The sequence below is a fragment of the Myripristis murdjan genome, chromosome 22 (genome assembly GCF_902150065.1).
Source record: "Myripristis murdjan chromosome 22, fMyrMur1.1, whole genome shotgun sequence".
Taxonomy (NCBI): Eukaryota; Metazoa; Chordata; class Actinopteri; order Holocentriformes; family Holocentridae; genus Myripristis; species Myripristis murdjan.
The window spans coordinates 24,564,266-24,584,475 of NC_044001.1; the positions used below are offsets into that span (position 1 = coordinate 24,564,266).

At 42.8% G+C, this 20,210-nt stretch overlaps 1 protein-coding gene across 1 annotated transcript; it reads left to right on the top strand.

Moving 5' to 3' along the window:
• Window positions 1-2,434: 2,434 nt before the first annotated feature.
• On the top strand, window positions 2,435-9,876 carry fam177a1 (family with sequence similarity 177 member A1). Its single transcript, XM_030045077.1, has 5 exons — window positions 2,435-2,503; window positions 4,527-4,718; window positions 5,196-5,262; window positions 5,860-5,957; window positions 7,416-9,876. Exons 1-5 carry the CDS (start codon window positions 2,435-2,437, stop codon window positions 7,632-7,634), a joined length of 645 nt encoding a protein of 214 aa, XP_029900937.1. The 3' UTR covers window positions 7,635-9,876.
• The last annotated feature ends 10,334 nt before the right edge of the window (window positions 9,877-20,210 follow it).

Consider the following 20,210-nt stretch of genomic DNA (forward strand, 5'->3'; position numbering starts at 1 on the left):
CGGTGACTGACGGTTTAGTACAATTTGTTTTACTTTGAAAGTAAAATACATTTACTTCTGGTCTAACTCTTGCTGACTTGACGCAGCTGTCACGCTGAGCTGCTGCTGTATGTTAGCGACGAAACAGTGACATCTAGCGGACAGGAGCGTGTGTGTTTTCATGCCAGTACTCTGAAAGGCCTGCAATATAATAAAATATGAAGAATGTAGTACAGGAGTGAACAGGACTCTCTGTGCATAGTCAATATTTACAATCAGATGCTGATCGGTCGCAGGAATATCTAAGTGAAGACAAAAATAAACCTCCGCACACTGAAATGACTTTACTGTAACTTCATTGGGAGTCTCCCAATAAAGATACAGTAACCCCTGCCTACTGTATGGCCCTGCACGAGGTGCTGAAAAAATGGATCAGTGAGAAGAACAACAGGATCCAGTAACTGAACAAACAGATCCAGAAGATCTCCTTCACCATGGCTGCTCTGCAAGCCCAGTGCGCCTGTAAGCAGGAGGAGATGCAGAAGACGCTGAGGCAGGCGGAGGCCAGGGTGATGGCAACCTGCCAGGAAAACACCAATGTCCTCAACTCCTTCATGGATGCTGACGAGTGTCTGAGGCAGCAGCAGAGGAGTCATGAGGAGGAGAAGCCGCAGCTGGAGGCTCAGATGATGGAGGAACATGAAACCTGGAGGGAAGAGAGAGGGAGAAGATGCAGGACAGAGTGAAACAGGCTGAAGAGACCAGCACAGCCAAACTGACAGAGAAACTGGCAGAATTCAAATCTCTGTGTTAGACTGTGGAATCTGCCATGAAGGAGAGGGCAGAGATGACCACCACCATCGCCCCTCTGTCTGCTGCCCAGCTGACGGAGAGAGAAAAGATGGAGATGAGGGTGAGAGAGGCCAAGGTGAGGCTGATACTGCAGCTCAGAGAGAATGAGAGAGCCTTTAACTCCCAGCTGCTCCGCCTGGACAGGCTGAAGAGCAACAACAGCACAGAGAGAGCCACAGAGAAGCAAGACGCAAGCAGCCAGACTGACCACAGCACAGCAGCCGGTACATGGAAGGAAAATGGAATGAAGGAGCGCTTCTGCAACATGTTCAGGAGGAAGAAGAACACCAAATAGGAACCAAGCGATGGCATTCACATGTGCAGGAACCAAGCTGCTTTCCATGGAGAAACATCACTGCCACCAGTTTCAGTTTACACACACATTTCAGTTTGTCCTGCCTGTAAAAATGTAAATAAATGTAAAAAAACATTGCATGAATTGCATTGTTTTGTTGTTGATGAAAAGTGTTAAACTGTTCTCCCAACAAAGTTTTCATTTGTTTCCTCCATGTGTTCAGTGAAGAAAACAAATGATAGCAAACTGAAGCAATCTACTTCCATCTCTGGTGGCTACTGCTCCTCTGGCGCAGAGTGATACAGGAAGTGCATTTTTCCAGGTATTAATAACAGGGAAAATACAGTTTTTAACAGAAATTTGAGCAAAACTATCATTTGTGTGCACTTGGAAGTCATGTGTGCACTTTTGTTTTCAGATAATGACACTTGTGAAGTGATGTTAAACCTTCTTTGAGTGGATTACAGTGGTTATTTTTAATAACTGCCATAATCCACGTTGTAGACTAATAGCTAAAAATCTGTGCCCAACGCTTTTTCAATCAGAATAGAAGCCTTATGTGTTTGACGAAATTCAAATATGAAAATCAACACCATACAAACACTTACAAAGCACCAATATCATATTAGGGGTCAACAATTAACAGAGTAAAAAATGACTCCACAAAGACGAGAATAGACAAACAGTTTGGTGACAAAAGCAAAACGAGGCGTGTTGTGTGATGAAGATGGATTTAAGTACATCCAAAACTTCACAGCTCTAAAAGAACAGTAATACTCCATTAAGCCAGTGCATCAGAGAGAAAAAGTACATATTACAGTACATGGACTACTGAAATTAGCCCAATCCGAATAAAAAAGGAAAAACAGTCAGTCCATAAGAGCACACCTGACACTGCAGGGCTGTGGAAAGTAGAGCAGAATGTGTAGTGGAGGCTGAAAATGAAATGCATGCCTCATTACAGAGTCAGCATCGATGTGTCATCAATGTATGGTTTACGTGAGCACTGTCAGGCTGAGGAGACAATAACACATGCAATCACAGAATATACTTAGTATGTTCAACAAAGACAAGCTCAACATTACAACTAATGAATATGCCAAGTGGGTCCAGCAGCAGAGCTTTCTTTGGGTGGGTATGCTTTAATCGCTGGTCCTCACTCCGGAGCAGCAGGTGGCGGTAATGCGCATAACTCACTGGATGGCACACGCCGTAAAAAAAAAAAAAAAAAAAAAAAAACAGAAGAAGAAGAAGGAGGAGGAAGAAAAGCATTAGCGAGGTGGAGCGACGAGATTGTAGCTGACTGAGATGGCAGATTTGTCGCTGTATTTAACTAATGCCAACATTTCACTGGGCCAAACTATGGAGTCTGAAAAGGTTAGTTCTTGTTTTCTTAAGTGCGCTGTGATTTATGTGTGTTACCACTTAAACAATGAGTTTCCAAATTAATATAACACACTTCCTTAGCTTAGAAGCTAACGTAAACATGGCAACGGTCACACACAGCCCCAGTCAAAATTCACTTCTCTAATTTAGTTAAACATCGTTACTTTTATCACTATTGTTGCGCAAACTAACTTAAGCAGGTTGTTACATACTGTCGTCATCATGTCAATAATTATCCTGCCATTATAGTGCTTACTGTAACTTATTAAGCTTGACTTCATAGTACGAAATTGCCATTGTTGTCGAGATTCAAAACACGACAAGCACGACATGGCTTTTAGTTCGTCACAACTGTTAGATATATGCTAGCTATGTCACCAAACAGTCTTTTTATTTTATTTGTATTTTCTTTTTTTATTCAACATGTAAAATTAACCCACCACCGCTTACCTTGTTGCCTTTAGGTGAAAAAAAATTTGGGAATACCAAAAAACCTATTCTAAAAGTTGATTTTTACAGGAACAAGTGTTGCTTGGTGGATTGAACAGTGGGTTGTCACTATTGGACATAGCCTAGGTCTTAAATCATGTTGTACTAGGGTCTGTGTGTTTACCGTCAAGCAGGGCAGCATTACACTGTCAAATAGTGTCACATTCAAATTCCCACTCCCAGTCCAGACGAGTAGTGTTTCTTCTGTTTGCAAAGAGGAGAGTGTTGGCTTAAGAGGAGTTCCCCTCTCTCACTGCTGAGTTGTCTCTTGTTTTGTTAACTGGCACTGATCCAGGCCGGTGTGTGCGGGAACGGGACAGTAGTGACGATACGATACGATACAATACGATACAACTTTATTGTCAGCTTACACTGAAATTTGTTTTGCCTCCATGGCGTCAGCGTTCACAATACAATACAAACAGGGCAAAACTGGTTACAGACAAAACATTGCAGTACATTGCAAGACAGAACGGTGGACAGGACAGGACACTAGAGCAGAAAGAGCAAAACACCAAACATCTCCTCTGAATCATCGATGTTGGTTTAAAAGCAGGACAGACTGATATACAAAAGAGTTCTTTAGTCTGTTTTTCTTAAATTTAGGGACTCTGAACCGCCTCATGGATGGCAACAGTTGATATTCTCCATTTAAAACATGTAAGGGGTCCGAAGAGATACTGTTTGCCAGTCTAAGCATGCTCTTAGTGTGTGCTTCTTTGAAAGAATGTAGCACAGCCTCAACAGATCACAGCACAGATCTTAATTTGACTATACAGTTTGTTCTTATGGGTTATTGATAGGCTGTTAAACCAGGCCGTGCTACAGTACAACAACACAGTTTGGACAACAGAAGTATAAAAGAGAGACAAGATCTGACTGCTAGCACCAAACGATCTAAGTCTTCGTAGGGAGTAAATACGCTGCTGTATCCTCTTACAAATGTACTCAATATGTGAGAACCATGATAGAGTGGTGTCTATCATCACCCCCAGATATTTGTACAACGGAACTTGCTTAATGTCAGTACCATGGATAGACACAGGCGGTGTCATATCACCAGGGGCAGAACCAAAAATTATTTCCTCAGTCTTATCAGTGTTGATAATCAGATGGCTTTTATCACACCACCCCACCAACCGATCAACGCTACACTGATACTGTCTCGGGTCATCACTGTCAGACATCAGAGATATTAGAGTAGAATCATCTGAATATTTCAGAAGAAACTGGTTTCTTCTGAAATATTCAGACAGTGACAGTGATGATAAAAGTGTCTTGTGTGCTGGGTTTGCCTGATATATGATGATGTTACTGTTGATTGCCATATAATGTTACACAGGTGCTGTTCCTGCTTTATTGAATGTATTTAAAAGGTGGTGGGGGTTGATCAGGATGTCCTTTTCAGAGTTTACATGATTTGTGATGATGTTGTGGTTGCTAAGAACTATGATAGTTTTTAAAAAATGTTTTGTTCTCTATTTTGGTAAGGCAATGATGACATTGTTTTTGCTGTCCTTTTCAGAGCCTTGGTGGGGTGACAGACTTTGAGACTGTTGAGATGGGCGAGCCAGCGGGGGGGCAGGGGAGGGAGAGGGTCCGGGTGCCCCGGAGGACCATCTACTTTGCCAGTGGCGAGACCATGGAGGAGTACAGCACCGACGAAGAGGAGGAAGAGGAGGAGCCTGTGAAGAAGGATGTTGTGACTGTAGATCCGGTAAGCTAATCCTTTTGGCCAGTTTTGCATCTGGCCTCTAGTTCTACAGAAGCAACTGGGTGTGGTCCTCATCCTGTTTTAAAAACCTACCTGTTATCATGCCATGAAAAAACTGGACCCTCAGCTTGCTTTAACCCTAGAACTTTATTTTAAATTTTGGTGGAGATTCAAATCTTTCCAAAGGTATCAATTTGTCCTGCTGAATTCCAGAGAAATGTGTCTAAAATGATCCACAAGACCTTAAATATTTCTATTTGATGTGATGCTGCAGCCAGAAAGCAATTGTATCTTAGCTTTGAATATTTCCCTCAATATAAGTGTGATGGAGCTTCAGTAAAGCTGCAACGAGCAGATACTCGTGATAGGGATGCACAATGATCTGCTGTATAAGAGGTTTTGAATTCCTTTAACAAGACTTTGGAGTAGTAATCCTTTGTGTGGTCTGATTATCACTTTTCTCCCTCTGACGTGTTTCAGTCCAAGCTCACCTGGGGTCCATATTTCTGGTTTCACATGTGGAGAATGGCCACATCCACTGTCTCAGGTACAGTAGACTTCGGTGACAGCCTTGAAATGTCATTTTCATTTGACAGATGTTTTCCAGACAGGAAAATACAGGCAGTTTTATACATTCTCTGGGAAAGTCTAGGCATATGTGAGATTTGTTGTATTTTTGTTGTAGATCTATCTTCCAGCTTATTTAAGTTCAGATTTAAGTTAATTTTCATCCAAAATCACTCAAAGGGCTTTTCAGGCCCACAAATTTACCACAAATAAAACAAGACGAGACACACAGACCAAATCCTCATAGCAGCAGGCCCACCCCGACACAGCCACAGCAGCACAGGACCATGAGCGGCCATGGAGACAGAGTCAGTAACCCAGCTATAGTGGAAGTCGGACAGTTTACATTTTAGATCAGCAAAATTAACAAACCATGAAGAAATACATTTTTAGGCCATAGAAGTGCTGTGATTCAGGTATGGAAAGTCATGGGAAATTCATTCACCCCAACTGACACATTTTTGTCTTCTTTGATATCACAATTCAAAGAAAAAAAAAATTTAATTGTTTTCATGTCAATATGTTTTCTTGCTGCTGAATCTCAACTCCTGAATGTGCGCTGGTGTCTTCCCTGCAGTGTGTGACTTCTTAGGAGAGAGACTGGCCTCTCTGTTTGGCATCACAACTCCTAAATACCAGTATGCTATTGATGAGTACTACCGTATCAAGAAAGAGGTAGGAGACACACAAACACACATTTTTGGGCTTCATATGTAAATCTTAGCATCTTTGTCACACCTAAAAATGTATTTACATGCAAGGCAGCAACAAGCGTATGACTGATTCTTGAGAATTTGGATAAATCATGTCCCACTAAGAAAAATGCTATTTCTGCTGGAAATTTACAACATTTTAATGAATAAAAAGAATCAAGGGCATAATCATTGCAACTTGATTAAAACAACAAAAAGTAATAATTTCATTGAATAATATCTTTACCACATGAAAGAGTACATCATAATATGTATTAAAAACTACAAACGATGGGTTTTGAACAATATTTACTATTATTTGTGGTTGCTCAAAATGTGTCCCAGATATTCGTCACCACCGTCAGATATTTATTTAAAAAATAATAATAAAAGAACTACAAGGTCAACTACATTCCTGAGGATCCCTTTTCAAACCTTCAGCTCTACTGCATGCTTCAAGACCACTTAGGCTCCTGGAAGTTTGCTATTTTCTCTTAAATCTCTTCATATTTTTGGACACTGCTACTGTCACAACCATAACATGTCAACGCCGTCACTTCTGTATACAAAATATTAAATTAGATTATGGAATAAATGTATACTTTTTAAGAAGAGGTCTGATGCAGGTAGCAACAGGGCGAAAACAAGCTGGCTAATGTGAACAACTCATGCTTATCATGTGAAAGAGCAGGTTTTTGTCACCACCGTCAGATGTCACCACCGTCAGGTTTTCTGTCTGACGGTGAGGACTGAAGTCTGAAAAATGCTTATAACAGTGCTCAGGATTGTTATTTTTTGTACCAAATAGTTAAATAAAGTTGTTAAGCAAGAAGCCATTGACTTGAGTATAAATTTTGGAAATGTATGTTTTAATGAGGCCACTGTCACCACCATCAGATTAGTGTCACCACCGTCAGAGGCAGTTATATTGGTTTTAAATGAATATGCTTACAATATGTTTCTTTGGTGCTGTTGAGTTATTAAAGTAATAGTCTCTTTAATACAAAAATATGTTTTATAAATTTTAAAAAATTCATTACGGTGATGGTGTTAACAAAAACAAAGTAGCCTAATAACTGGAAAAACCTATTTTATGAAAAAAATGCAAAATGCGGAGGTTGCACCGGTACATTGCTGAACAGCCAAGACCTTGGCCTATAATGATATACCTTCAGATTTTGTAATTTAACACACTTTTTTTTTTTTCAAAATTAAAACCTGTTTTATCCAAATTCCCAAGAATCAGTGGTATGCATATTTCCTTGGTTATAAGGCTACACTTTGCAACTCTGTGCGTGGTTGATTTTAAATTACAAACAGAAGCAGGTTTGAGCATAAGATTAATATTCACTTGTCTAGCATTTGAGATGGTAATCCACATCATTCTTGTATTGCAGTGTGCCTAACTGTCTCTCTGTTTGTTTCTGATGTTGTCCTGCAGGAGGAGGAGGAGGAAGAGGAGAACCGTCTGTCTGAGGAAGCCGAGCATCGCTTTGTAGAGCAGCAGAGGAAGGAGCAGGCAAACCTGGGACCCCCTCATTCCCCTGCCACGGAGCAGCCAGAAGCGTCCGGAGCCTCCTTTGTCAATGTCAGCTTTGAACTGGACCCTGAGCCTCCACTCAACGCTCCAGACAGAGTCCCTGCCCCCCTCCCCTCCTGAAAACTGACAGCCAACACAAACTGCTCTCATTAACAGACTTCTAACTCTTTACTTGCAAAGCCCCCTTTCACTTAATTTGCACAGATTAATGATATTGCTATTTTTGTATGGGTTTATTTGGTAAATACAGATCTTCTGTCGCAGGGAAAAGTTAAAAAGGGCTGTTTAAGTTGCTGGATTGCCTCTATATATGAATGTTATTTTTCTATATAGTGTGTAATTACTTGCACGACAGAGACATGACAAAACTGTTTACAGACTAGAAAAACAACTTAACGATTGTACTGGGTTTGGCGTCAGCTCAGTTTTATTCGCATCAGATCAAAAATGAATGCTGGATTTTCCTCTCTTCTTTTTTCATTTTTTATTACATTAATTTGAAACCTGAGCTCTTTTTAAAAATTTGTTGGTCAAAGAAAATCCTGCATTTGAACTTTGAAGGAAGTCCACCCTCAAATGAAAGTGTGTTGGTTCCAGCCCAGGAACATCTGTTGATGTCAACATATATGCAAAGGAATTTAATTAATCTTGCTTTTATTTAATGATGTGAGCTAAAACGGCACTGCCCGGTCATTGTAGCCCTCAGTCTCAGCCTGTGCTCCCTGTCTCTGACACAGTGTCTTGTTGCCATTTTTCTGGTTACAGATTGTAACAGAGCTGTAAGAGCCAGGATGAGAGAGAGGATGTAACTGGAAATATAAAATAGCTGTAGACTTAAAGTTCATACTGACACAGACGTAAGCCTGCTTGCATTGCAGGGCCAAGCCGAGGGGCTGAGTGATCAAGAGCTAACTTTAGTTAATGTGTCAAATGTCAACATGGCCTATTAACGTTTTGTTTCCTTTCACAGTCAGTTTCTCAGCTCAGATGTGGCACTGTGATACGCAGCCGTTTTGTGTCTGTCCTGATAAGCATTTAGTATACAAAGTATGGCCAGCTGTGCTCAGCTCTGTGATGACTCAGGCTTCTGCATTGCCAGTCAGAGAGCTCACAGATGCCAGTTGTAACTATAATACCCCTGGCCCAGGTGCCTATAATATATTCAGAGACTTATAGTTTAATGATGTACACTACATTGTCTTGTTTTTGCCACATGAAGAGTGCTACTGTGGCTTCACTTGATGTCAGACCATGCCTGTAGTGCTGTTTTTTTTTGTTTTTTTTCCGCAGAAGTAGCGACTGAAGCCAGACAGTTGGCTTGTGTGCTAAAAAGCAGCCTGTGTTTGATGTCAACAGACCACTTATAACCTTACCTTTAAAGAAGGTTTTGAATGCCAGTATGTTTTTTTTTTTTGTTGTTGTTGTTGTTTTTTTTTTCAAGATATCAGGGACTCATCATAATATGGAATACAAGCTTCTGTTACTCTTCAGTGCTGAAAAACAGCAGTAGCCTGCAGTTGGTGGTGGATAGTAGCAGCCACTGTTAATGTCATCAATTAGAAATGCATTTCTTTTTAACATAGTAATACATTAGCAATGTTTTCAGGTGATGCAGGTGAGTAAAACAGAAAAAATGTCTGGAAATGTACTGACAGTCATGCAGTCACAATTGATTAAACTGACAAGCTACATCGTCTCACCATTGAAATTACTTTAAACAGGCAAAAGTGTCAGGACTGAACCAGACTGACTGCAGCCTCCTGTTTATCATTACCAAGTCCATTGTCATTTTAGGGGCTAGAAATTTGGGGTAATAAATTTCAAAATGGTATCAGTTCAGAAGACAACCAGCCATCTTTGGTTGGCATACTCACTCCATTCTTTCTTTTTCATGTACAGTGTATGTATTCCTTTTTATTTATTTTCTGTTTTTTTTTTTTTTTTTTTTTTTCATATTGTCCTGATCAAATAGAGTAGCAATTTGCTGCAAAGCTGAAAATGGGGCCTGTGTGTATGTGTAAATATCAAATGCACCTCTCTTTAACATGATTCATTTCATTCGGTAGTCCTGGCCCTACCAGCTGCCACCGTCATAAATCACATCTTAAGTTTTCGTTTCATTTCAGCTCTAAATGTGATTAAAACATTCAGTGTGTGAGCAAAGTTTGGCGTTCAGTGGCTTTATCTCTTATTGTAACTAATGAAGGATAACAGTTCTGCTCACAGTGGGAAGCTGGAAAAACCATCCGATTCACCTACACATTCTGTGAGCTGGTTTTGGAACTATTTAAAAAGATTTTTTTCAGTTTTAATGGAATTTATATTTCTATTTAATGTGTATTAATAAAACATTGAAAATTAAGATCATCTTTTTGTTTCATTTGAAACTGTTTCACACAGTTGATGGATTTTCTGTGCTGAATAAGTAAAGATTGTAATACATTACGAATAAATAAGAACAGAAATTCAAGAGTTGCTCAACATCAGATTAAAATTATAGCTTCTGCGCAGCAATGGTCGGGGCTGGGCAATTTTAGGCAATTCTGAGCAACAAGTGGAGAATTGGAAAATGAAAAGAAAGGTGGCGTTTTAATGTGCATTTTGCATCAGTTGAGGCTTGAACTCAGTTTCTGGCATGCAGCTTTATCTCACTGAGCTAATAATGACAAGTGTCAGTTCATGTGAGGCTTCACAAATTGACTAAGCCAGTCACTTTCCATGCATAGGCAGCCGCCTATGCATGGAAAGACAGATTTCAAACCACTGTAGAAAAAAAAAAAATCAGTCATCAAGACAAAAATCTGACAATCATTATCTGGCATGGGACTGGACCTTTGTGCAAAGTTTGGTGAATTTTCGCACATGGGAATGTTGCACAAGTTGAGGAAAAACTGATGTTTAAAAATGCCATTCTTGCATTGACTCCAATTGTTCACATGAGCGCAAAATTCAAAATACTGTCAAAAATTCAGTTTTTGAGATACAGTTCTGAAATTTGCCACACATCATCTACCATGACTCCAAAATATTGTCCATTTTTTCCATGAACATTGAAGATTTATTTACCAAAAATTTGCAAGTGTATGTTTACAGTACCATTTACAGTCAAACATTTTGATGTACTGTAGGCTCAGTTTTTGATAAATCAAAAATCTGCGTGGATCGTTTGTGTAGGACAGTCTAAAGATGCTCTGTATCAAATTTGGTGACATTTGAGCAAAAATTGTGGGAGGAGATAGGTTTAACAAGTTTGACAGTTTTTGAAAAAAATAGAGTGATAGAATTCATAATTTGCAATAGGTTTGAGTGTACAAACGTTTCTTCAGTATTGTGGCTACATTTTGACGAAAGTTGCAAAGCTTTAGCACATGTGGTTGATTTGTTATGAATTTTCAAAGTTTTAAACTTTAAAGGCTTGCTATAGCGCCACCATCAGGACTATTGGCTTGAGTTTGCATCTGAATGTATCTGGCATGGGACTGGACCTTTGTGCAAAACTCTCTCTCTCTCTCTCTCTCTCTCTCTCTCTCTCTCACACACACACACACACACACACACACACACACACACACACACACACACACACACACACACACACACACACACACACACAGTGTTGGGCAAGCTACTTGTAAAAATGTATGTAGTGAGCTAAGCTACCAGTTAGTGTACATTAAATGAAGCTTCACTACACTGAAGCTCCCCACCAGAGAAATGTAGCAAGCTAAGCAACAATACAATGACAACATGTAGCTTAACTACATCAAAGCTACTTTTTTTTTTTTTTTTTTTAACATTGAATGAACTTCATTCCAAGTCATTGCTCTTAGTGATCAATAAAAGCAGGTGGTGTGTATATATGTTTATGTGTGTGTGTGTGTGTGTGTGTGTGTGTGTTTGACAGAGAGAGCGTGTGTCTGTCGGCGACACGCGCAGTTCCGGACAGGTTTGTGACGTCACAAAGAAGACCGTCCCTGCGTTCCAATACTCATACTACCATCTCAGTTTTAACTTTACTTTTTGCTGACGGCTTGAGCAGAGGGCTGTACTACGAAGGAGGCTCAACATAGCCGGTCTTTGTGTTCACTATCAGGCTCAACAAAACCTAAAGCTCCAGTCAAAGTTAGGTGGTATCACGACGGTGGTTATCATCGAGGTTTGTTAAGTCCGGCTGTCAGCTTTGTGCTCTGTGCGCGTTCACAGAAAAGGGGGCGTTTTGGCCTCATATGATTCTACTTCCGCGAAAAATGGACCGTTCACGGGCTGCATATTTCACGCAAGAGGAGCAGCTTGTCCTCATGGAAAGCTATGAAAATTTAAAAAATAAAATTAACGCTAAGGGCAACACTGTGGCCGCAAATAAGGCGAGAGAGGAGAGCTGGCAGAAAATTGCTGACCGAGTGAATGTGTAAGTCAACACTGACTCTCATTATATTCTATATACCTATTCATTCAGTAGCTATTATGAATTTTAGTTTAGAAATATGCAACTTCAGGAGCTTTATGGGAGTGTTGCCTAGGAATTGGAGCTAAAGCCTGAGGTTAAGTCAGGTGACTGAAGGTGTGTGTGGGTGAGTCTAGCAGTGTCGGACGAAGCAGGCGGTGGTTGCCATGGTTACATGACAATTTTGACCATTTACGCTGCTTAGAGCCACTTCTGTTGATGTTTGTTTGCTCCATTTTTGTTAAATCTTTTTTTTTTTTTTTTTTTTTTTTCTAAATCGAAATAAGTGGCGTTTGGAGTGCGATTGAATCACCACAGGCTGCTCCCGTCCAATCATCACCTTCGGATGCCGCGACAGTCACCGTTATAATATAAGGGGTTTTCTTAAAAAAAAAAAAAAAAAAAAAAAAAAAAAGTCGGCTGCCGCTTTTATAGCCAGGAGGAGTTAAACTTAGCTCATAACCTGGTCGGGGCCAGGCTATGACTTAAGCATAAGTTACCATGGTGATCTAGCCGGGTTAAAAGAGAGCCACCTTCGTGATACAGGAAAGCCTGGCTTTAGGCTCAACATACCTTGCTAACCCACTAAACCTGCTTCGTAATACACCCCTCAGGGCATGTTACACTCACACATGACTGCACGACGGCGGGAGTATCAGGCAGACCATAGATATCTATAATCATCACCGGGCGGCCATCTTACCACAGGCAAGCTCCCTGGCAGAATCTGTGGTACCTGAGGAAAGGTGAGTGATCTGCACAAACGTAAATGCTCTTATCTCGCTGAAATCTTGACGGATTTACAAACTGTTTGGTTTCTTACAATCTTTATTAACGTGGCTACAATTCTGGATGTTTGACCGGAAGTGTAACATAATTATTAATTAAGTGCAGTATTATAACTACACCTCTGACGTTTATAACAAACCACACCGTTTGAAAATCGGTAGAAAATTGAGCAAGTTATGGTTGTTAAGGAGTACCTGCACCACTACCACACAATGTTATGGGTGAGCGAGCTGACTGTGGCAAGATGGCCGCCATGTGCGGACGTGCGACTCCATTAGCCGGCAGCGCGGACGAGACATCTAGCCTTTATCATAGATATCTATGAGGCAGACTCTCTCTGAACTTCTTCTGTTTACCTTGCATGCACTCTTGACAGTGTGGTGTGATCGCCACCTAGTGGACCCTAGAGACTAGCTCATCACATTAATCTACAACAGGGTAACTTAGCAGGTAAATAATGATAATTAGTAATGACCAATACATGTCAGGATATCACATCTCCCCCACCTTTAAGTCAACAACTAGTCATTGATGAAAACACTCAACATCACAATAACTTCAACTGGAACTATTTTCATCATCTTTTTTTTTTTTTTTTTTGTCCTAACTTGAGAGGTACGTCCTCTCAGTGAGATCAGAGCGCATTGTTGCTCTATTCCTGGAAAAGATCTCACTCTAACTAACAAAGTCTCTGAGGTAAGCAGGCAAACGTCTCTCCCTGGTTGAGCGACGCACCACCGGTGCATCAGGTGACTCTGGGCAAACCTCGACAGCAGGAGCAAGCTGTTGCTTTGGAGGCTCCCCTGAAACAGATCCACCTCTCTGACTCAAATCTGCAGGCAAGGGACCCACAGCACCTAGATCCTTGTCTGGAAACAGCTGCAAGTCCTTGTTAAGCTCCAAGGTTGGTGCTGCAGCTGTCAGTCCAGCTCTCACTTGATCCACATGTCTCTTCATGGTTTGACCACTCCCAAGGCTGACAGAGTATGACACAGGACCCAAGAGCTCTGAATGACCGCCGGGATCCATTTAGGCCCATATGAGTAGTTTCTGACAAGAAGATTGTCTCCTGGGGCGAAACTTCTCAGTTTCCTGTTTTTGTCATGAGCTTGTTTCTGCTTCAGTTGTTTTTGCTGCACTTTCATGCTCACATCAGGCAGAACTAAGTCCAAAGCAGATCGGAGCCTCCGTGAAATCATCAACTCTGCAGGTGACAAGCCTGTCGTTGCATGAGGTGTGATACGATAGCTAAACAGGAACCTGGACAGTTTGGTTTGCACAGTCTCTCCTTTCATCTTTTTCATCTCCTCCTTGAAGGTTTGGACTGCCCTCTCCGCCAGCCCATTAGAGGATGGGTGGAACGGTGCTGACCTCACATGACGAATGCCATTTTGTTTCATGAATGACTCAAACTCTGCACTCGTGAAACAAGTGCCATTGTCTGACACTAGCATTTTTGGCAGGCCAAAAACACTGAAGTTTTGACGTAGCTTCTCAATGGTAGCCTGTGATGTGGATGTTTTCATTGGGTAGATGTCCATCCACTTTGAGTGAGCAATGCATCCACTATCACGAGGAACATTTCTCCTAGAAAGGGCCCTGCATAGTTCACATGAATCCTTGACCATGGCGATTCCGGCCACTCCCACGGATGTAAAGGTGCAGTTGCTGGTGCTTTTTGGTGAGCCTGACATTCCTCACAGGACTGCACTGCTCTTTCCACATCCTGGTCCATTCCTGGCCACCACAGATAAGATCTAGCCAGACCTTTCATCTTTGTTATGCCAGTATGTGTTTGATGCAGCAGTTTTAACATTCTGTCTCTGCCTTTTTTTGGTATGATAACTCTGGCTCCCCAGAACACACAACCATCCCTCACACTCAGCTCCATTCTCCGCTGATGATAAGGCTTGAAGCAGACGTCAGTCTCAGCTGGCCATCCTTTAAGGATGTATGCATGGACTTGTGACAGTATTACATCCTTAGCTGTCCAGCTCTTGATTTGGTTTGTGTCCACCAGTGTCTCATCCAGTAGATCCATCATCAGGACTTGTTCTGTTTTCTCCCCCTTCCCCATTTTCTCAGTCACAGGCAATCTACTCAACGCGTCTGCATTGGCATGGTGTTTTCCTGGCTTGTAGACTATATTGTACTCATAGGCACTGAGACGCACAGCCCATCTTTGCACTCTCTGTGAACCCATTTGTGGGATGGGTTTCTTCTCATTGAAGAGATAGATCAGAGGTTTGTGATCCGTGTAAATGGTGAAGGCACGGCCATTTTTTCATTTCATTTTCCACACCAAACATGACTGCCAATCCTTCCTTGTCAAGTTGAGAGTATCTTTTTTCAGCAGGCTGTAGCGTGCGTGACATGAATCCCAAGGGCCTCTCACTCCCATCATCCATTCGTTGTGATAACACAGCGCCTACTCCGTAAGGCGAAGCATCACATGACAAGATTAATTCTCGGTCAGGAGAGTAGTGAATTAACACATCTGATGTGTTCAGCAAGACCTTAGACTTTTGAAAGGCTTCCTCTTGCTCTTTTTTTCACTTCCATCGCACCTCTTGTCTCAACAATTCATGCAGTGGAGCTAGCAGGGTTGCCAGATTGGGAAGAAATTTGTTATAGTAGTTCAGCAAACCCAGATATGATTTGAGTTCAGTGACATTTGTGGGAGCGGGAGCTTCCTGGATGGCTTTCACTTTTTTTTTTCCACTGGGTGAAGTCCCTGTGCATCCACTCTGTGTCCCAAGTACTCCACTTTGGCTTTCATGGCATATGGAATGGATCGAGGTCTGAAGAATCGTGGAACAGCATTGTCTTTCACGTGGATGGTATCTTTGGTGCCTTTCAGTGTGCCAAGCTCTTCTTTGAACACTTCCTCATGCTTGCTTATCACCTGCTGCAGAGCTTTTTCTTTTGTTTGCTGCACTGCTTTATTCTCAGTTTGGATGTGCTGCACTCGACGAGCTCTGTGTCTGTCTTTGATTTCCCTCCAGTTCAGCTGTATGTCCTCCAGCCAGCCTCGCCCAAGTAAGGACGGACCATCCCCTTCGACCAAAATGATAGGCAGTTTAACACTTTGATGCTTGTACTTCACTCTGACATAAGCAGCTCCACTCACTTTCACTGGGTGCCCTGTGTAAGGGTGTTTTCACACATATTTGGGTCGACCCAGTGACATATTTGGGTCGACCCAATATACAATGTATCAATTTTCAACTGGAGCGGCTCGGTTTCACATATGCTTTTTTTCGCCGCACCAAGTCCACCGCTCTACAGAATGGAGCGTCATTTATCCATGGCAACCAGACGAAAATGACATGTGTAGCACCATCCCACCCGGAAAAGAAGGTTGAAATGAAGCCTCAAGATGTAAACAAAACACACGTGAACGATGGAGACTCAACAACAACGCCGTCTGATATGCCTAACGTCAGAGATGGTTTTTGCTATGGGCAGTGTGGGCAACCGCCCGGGTCGCAATCTACTTGGGGACGCACGAGAAAAAAAAAAATCGCCAGTTTTCTAGACTACCGTATTGACCCGCACATGCTGCGGCACCGGGGCACCATCAGTCGGCATCAGGCGGGCCAGCCGGCCAGCACCGCGCCCACACGCTCTGGTCTGCCGGATCTGACAGTTGAGCGGCCGCTTCGCCTGATGCCGACTGATGCTGACCCGGTGCCGCAGCCGACTGGTGCCGCGGGGGTGGGGGGGTTGGAGTAGTAACATGAAAGGGCACAAGCCAGTAATTTCGCCTTGGGCGGCAACATAGGCAGAAAGTACTGTAAGGCATAAGGTAAACATATTTGTACATACAAACAGCGCAAACCACTAGCGCTGCGAGTCGTTCCCTCCGACACTTCCGTTTTCTGTCAAAATAAGAGTTAATCGGTCGATTTAAGATCACGGTAGACCCTTTTTGTAACATTAGCTAGCTCTTATTTTGACAGAAAACGGAGGTGCCGCACTGTTATTGTGCGGCTAACCGTTTACTTCTGCAAAAATGAGGTGAATCGCCTTATTTTGGGTTTACCTCAATATAATGCAAATAATCGCCCTGGCGGTTATTCGGGTGGGCGTTTAATGGGCGTTTGTAGCCCAAACTTGTGGAGTACACCAGGCTTGGGCCGACCCGGGTTTGCTGCACGTTCACACCACTAGTTTGGTGCGCCGCACCGCACTAAAGGGCTTGGTGCGCCGCTCCGAGACCACCCCTTCCAGCCGCTCTCGGTATGGCTGTTTAGGTCGACCTCGGGTGCGGCTAGTTGTGTTCACACTACCCGCACCGCACCAATTAGGTCGGCCTAGACAGTTAGGTTGACCTAAACACTGTATGTGTGAAAACACCCTAAGTCTCCAACTTAATCCGGACTGGCCTAATGTGGGGAGTTTTAGTACCTTGAAACATTGTTTGAAATGTTTTCTCATTCATCACTGTGAGACTGCATCCAGTGTCTATTTCAAAAGTAACACTTTTCCCATTCAGTCTCATTCTCACTGTGTAGGAGTCAACATTTCTCAGGTGCACCTCACTCATGCGACCCAGTTTGAACTCCATGCACTTGAGTGTGAATGTGCCATCTTCTGAGCTATCAGTGTTGCTGTCTTCTTGTTTCTCCTGCACTTTGTGTGAACGGTAGTTTGAACTCCACCCCTTTTCTCCCTTAGCCTCAGCTGTTTTTTGTGTTGATTTTTTTCTGTGTGTTTTTGTTGCGGCAGGCTCTAGCAATATGCCCTACTTTTCCACAGGCATGACATTTTTCTTGTTTAAACTTACATTCAGGTGCCAAGTGTTGTCCCTTGCAGCGGTAACACTCCAGCGCAGCTCCCTTGACCGCACCACTCTCGTGTGAGCCCTTGTTCACTTTAAAGCACTTAACTGCAGCACTGGGATTTTGTAAATCCTGGGCATTTTTGGTTGCAGTCTCTGCTGCCACGGCAATTGCCAAAGCTTTATCAAATGTCAAATCCATTTCTGCCAGGAGTCGTCTTTGAATCCGGTCATCGTTAATCCCACAAATGATCCTGTCTCTCAACATCTGCTGCAAGGTGTCGCCATAGTTACAATCCTGCGCCAACCGGCGCAACTCTGCTACATACTCCATCACTGATTCATTAGGCTTGCAACTTCGGGAATCAAACTTGTATCTTTGTACTATTTCGCTTAGCTTTGGATCAAAGTGGTTCTTTAACAGACGTACCAGCTCGTTGTATGTCTTGTCCTTCGGCTTGTCTGGACTGAGAAGGTTCCGCATCAAACTGTATGTTGATGCTCCGACGACACTTATGAATATAGCTCTCTGTCTATCTCCATCGTCAATGTTATTGGCCGCAAAAAACTGTTCCATTATTTCACAATACTCTTCCCAGGTTTGATTTTTTTGATCAAACGCTGCCAGCGTGCCAATTGTCGCCATTTCTTCTCTCTATGTACACTCTCCTCCTTACCCAGCTGAAAAAAAGTCTCCCTCCTTGCCGTTAGCTGCCGCACGGTGTTAGCATTAGGATACGCTAACCCTACTCGTCACTCCGGCGTTTAATGTCCAACAGTTTTTATCCTTGTCGCCAAAAAAAAATGTTGCATCTTGAGATGAACCGAATGTCCACAACATCTCAGTTTTAACTTTACTTTTTACTGACGGCTTGAGCAGGGCATGTGACACTCACACATGACTGCACGACGGCGGGAGTATCAAGCAGACTCTCTCTGAACTTCTTCTGTTTACCTTGCATGCACTCTTGACAGTGTGGCGTGATCGCCACCTAGTGGACCCTAGAGACTAGCTCATCACATTAATCTACAACAGGGTAACTTAGCAGGTAAATAATGATAATTAGTAATGACCAATACATGTCAGGATATCACAGCATGCATATTTCATACTAAACTACATACTTTGTAAGGACAGCTGCAGTACATACTAAAAGTAAAAAGTATCAGTATGCGATTTGGTACGCAAGTTGTATGTCGGCTGCACGTACAGGTCCATGAGTGGCGGCGACGTCATCCGCTGTTAGATGTGAAACCCCAACAAAAGTTCCGCTGCGTTTACGGTTGAGAAATGCCTGAGAAAATGTAGCTTCTGCGGACGCCACCGCGCTATTTGATCAGTAAAATAGTTTCACTACATAAAAGCTATTTGGTGTAGAAAACAGCCACGTTACGACCACGCTACAGACAAATGAAGTTAAACTAGTAACGTCGCAAATTGTAACGCCGCTACTGCCCAACACTGCTCTCACTCACACACACACACACACACACACACACACACACACACCACCACCACCACCACCACCACCAGAGTACAGGCTGTTACTTTTCCCATTTGACAGCACTGTTTGTGGTTTTTGATGGTTTAATCGGACTTACACCTTCACCGAGCCTCTAGCTCACGCATCTGATCTGTCCTGCCCACCTGTTTCAGACCTGCGCTCTGATTGGTTGAAGGGCTGCAAAATCATTAACCCTGAGTGATCTGGGTGACAGCAACTACGTCACAGCTTGTCGTTTGCAACAATCATGTTGTTCGAATGGTGACGTCACAGCAGGTGTGTGTGGTGTCACAGTGATGATGTCACATGGGTGATATCACCTGCTGCACAGAGGGTTTATAAGAGACAGACAGAGAGCAGATCTTGCCCCCCATCCTTGACTAGCCACAAACTGCCAAAGCCTAGTTGAAACATGCAGAAATCACATGCACCATCCCAGATGAAAATTCACTGGAAAGAACGTGCAAAGGAACAAGAAGAGAGAGAAAAAGAGACCAACATGATCCAGGAAGACCCACTCAGAGACACCGAAACTCTCCAGAAGCAGGAATCTGAGCAGAGGCATGAACTAGAACAAGAACTGATGGAAGACAAAATGTCCCAAGAAAACACCAAAAGGTCCCCAGAGCAGGCATCTGAGTGGAGGGGCGAACAATGCCAAGAGCCCAAACCCAAGGGCCCAGAACCCTGGACCAATTTCCATTAGTCCAGGCAATTCTGGATCATGAAGGAGAAAGATGAGAAATCCCGCATGGACAACATGTCCCCCAGCACCAGTGAGGCACCAGGCAAGATCAAGCCGTGGCAGAAAGAGAAGGAAGATCTCCACCAAGAGCTGGAGCAACTGAAACAGAAGCTCAGGGCCAGCGAGGCAGAACATATGGATCTCCTCAACAAATTGGAAGCCAGCGAGGCAGAAAATAAGGATCTCCGCAACAAATTGGAAGCCAGCGAGGCAGAAAGTAAAGATCTCCTCAACAAACTGGAAGCCAGCGAGGCAGAAAATAATGGATCTCCGCAACAAATTGGAAGCCAGGGAGGCAGAAAATAAGGATCTCCTCAATAGTCTGGAAGCAAGCGAGGCACAAAAGAATCATCTCAAAATACTCATTAATGAAAAGGACGAAGTCTGTATAGCAGAAGAAGAAAGAATTTCCCAAGAGGAGTTGCAAGCC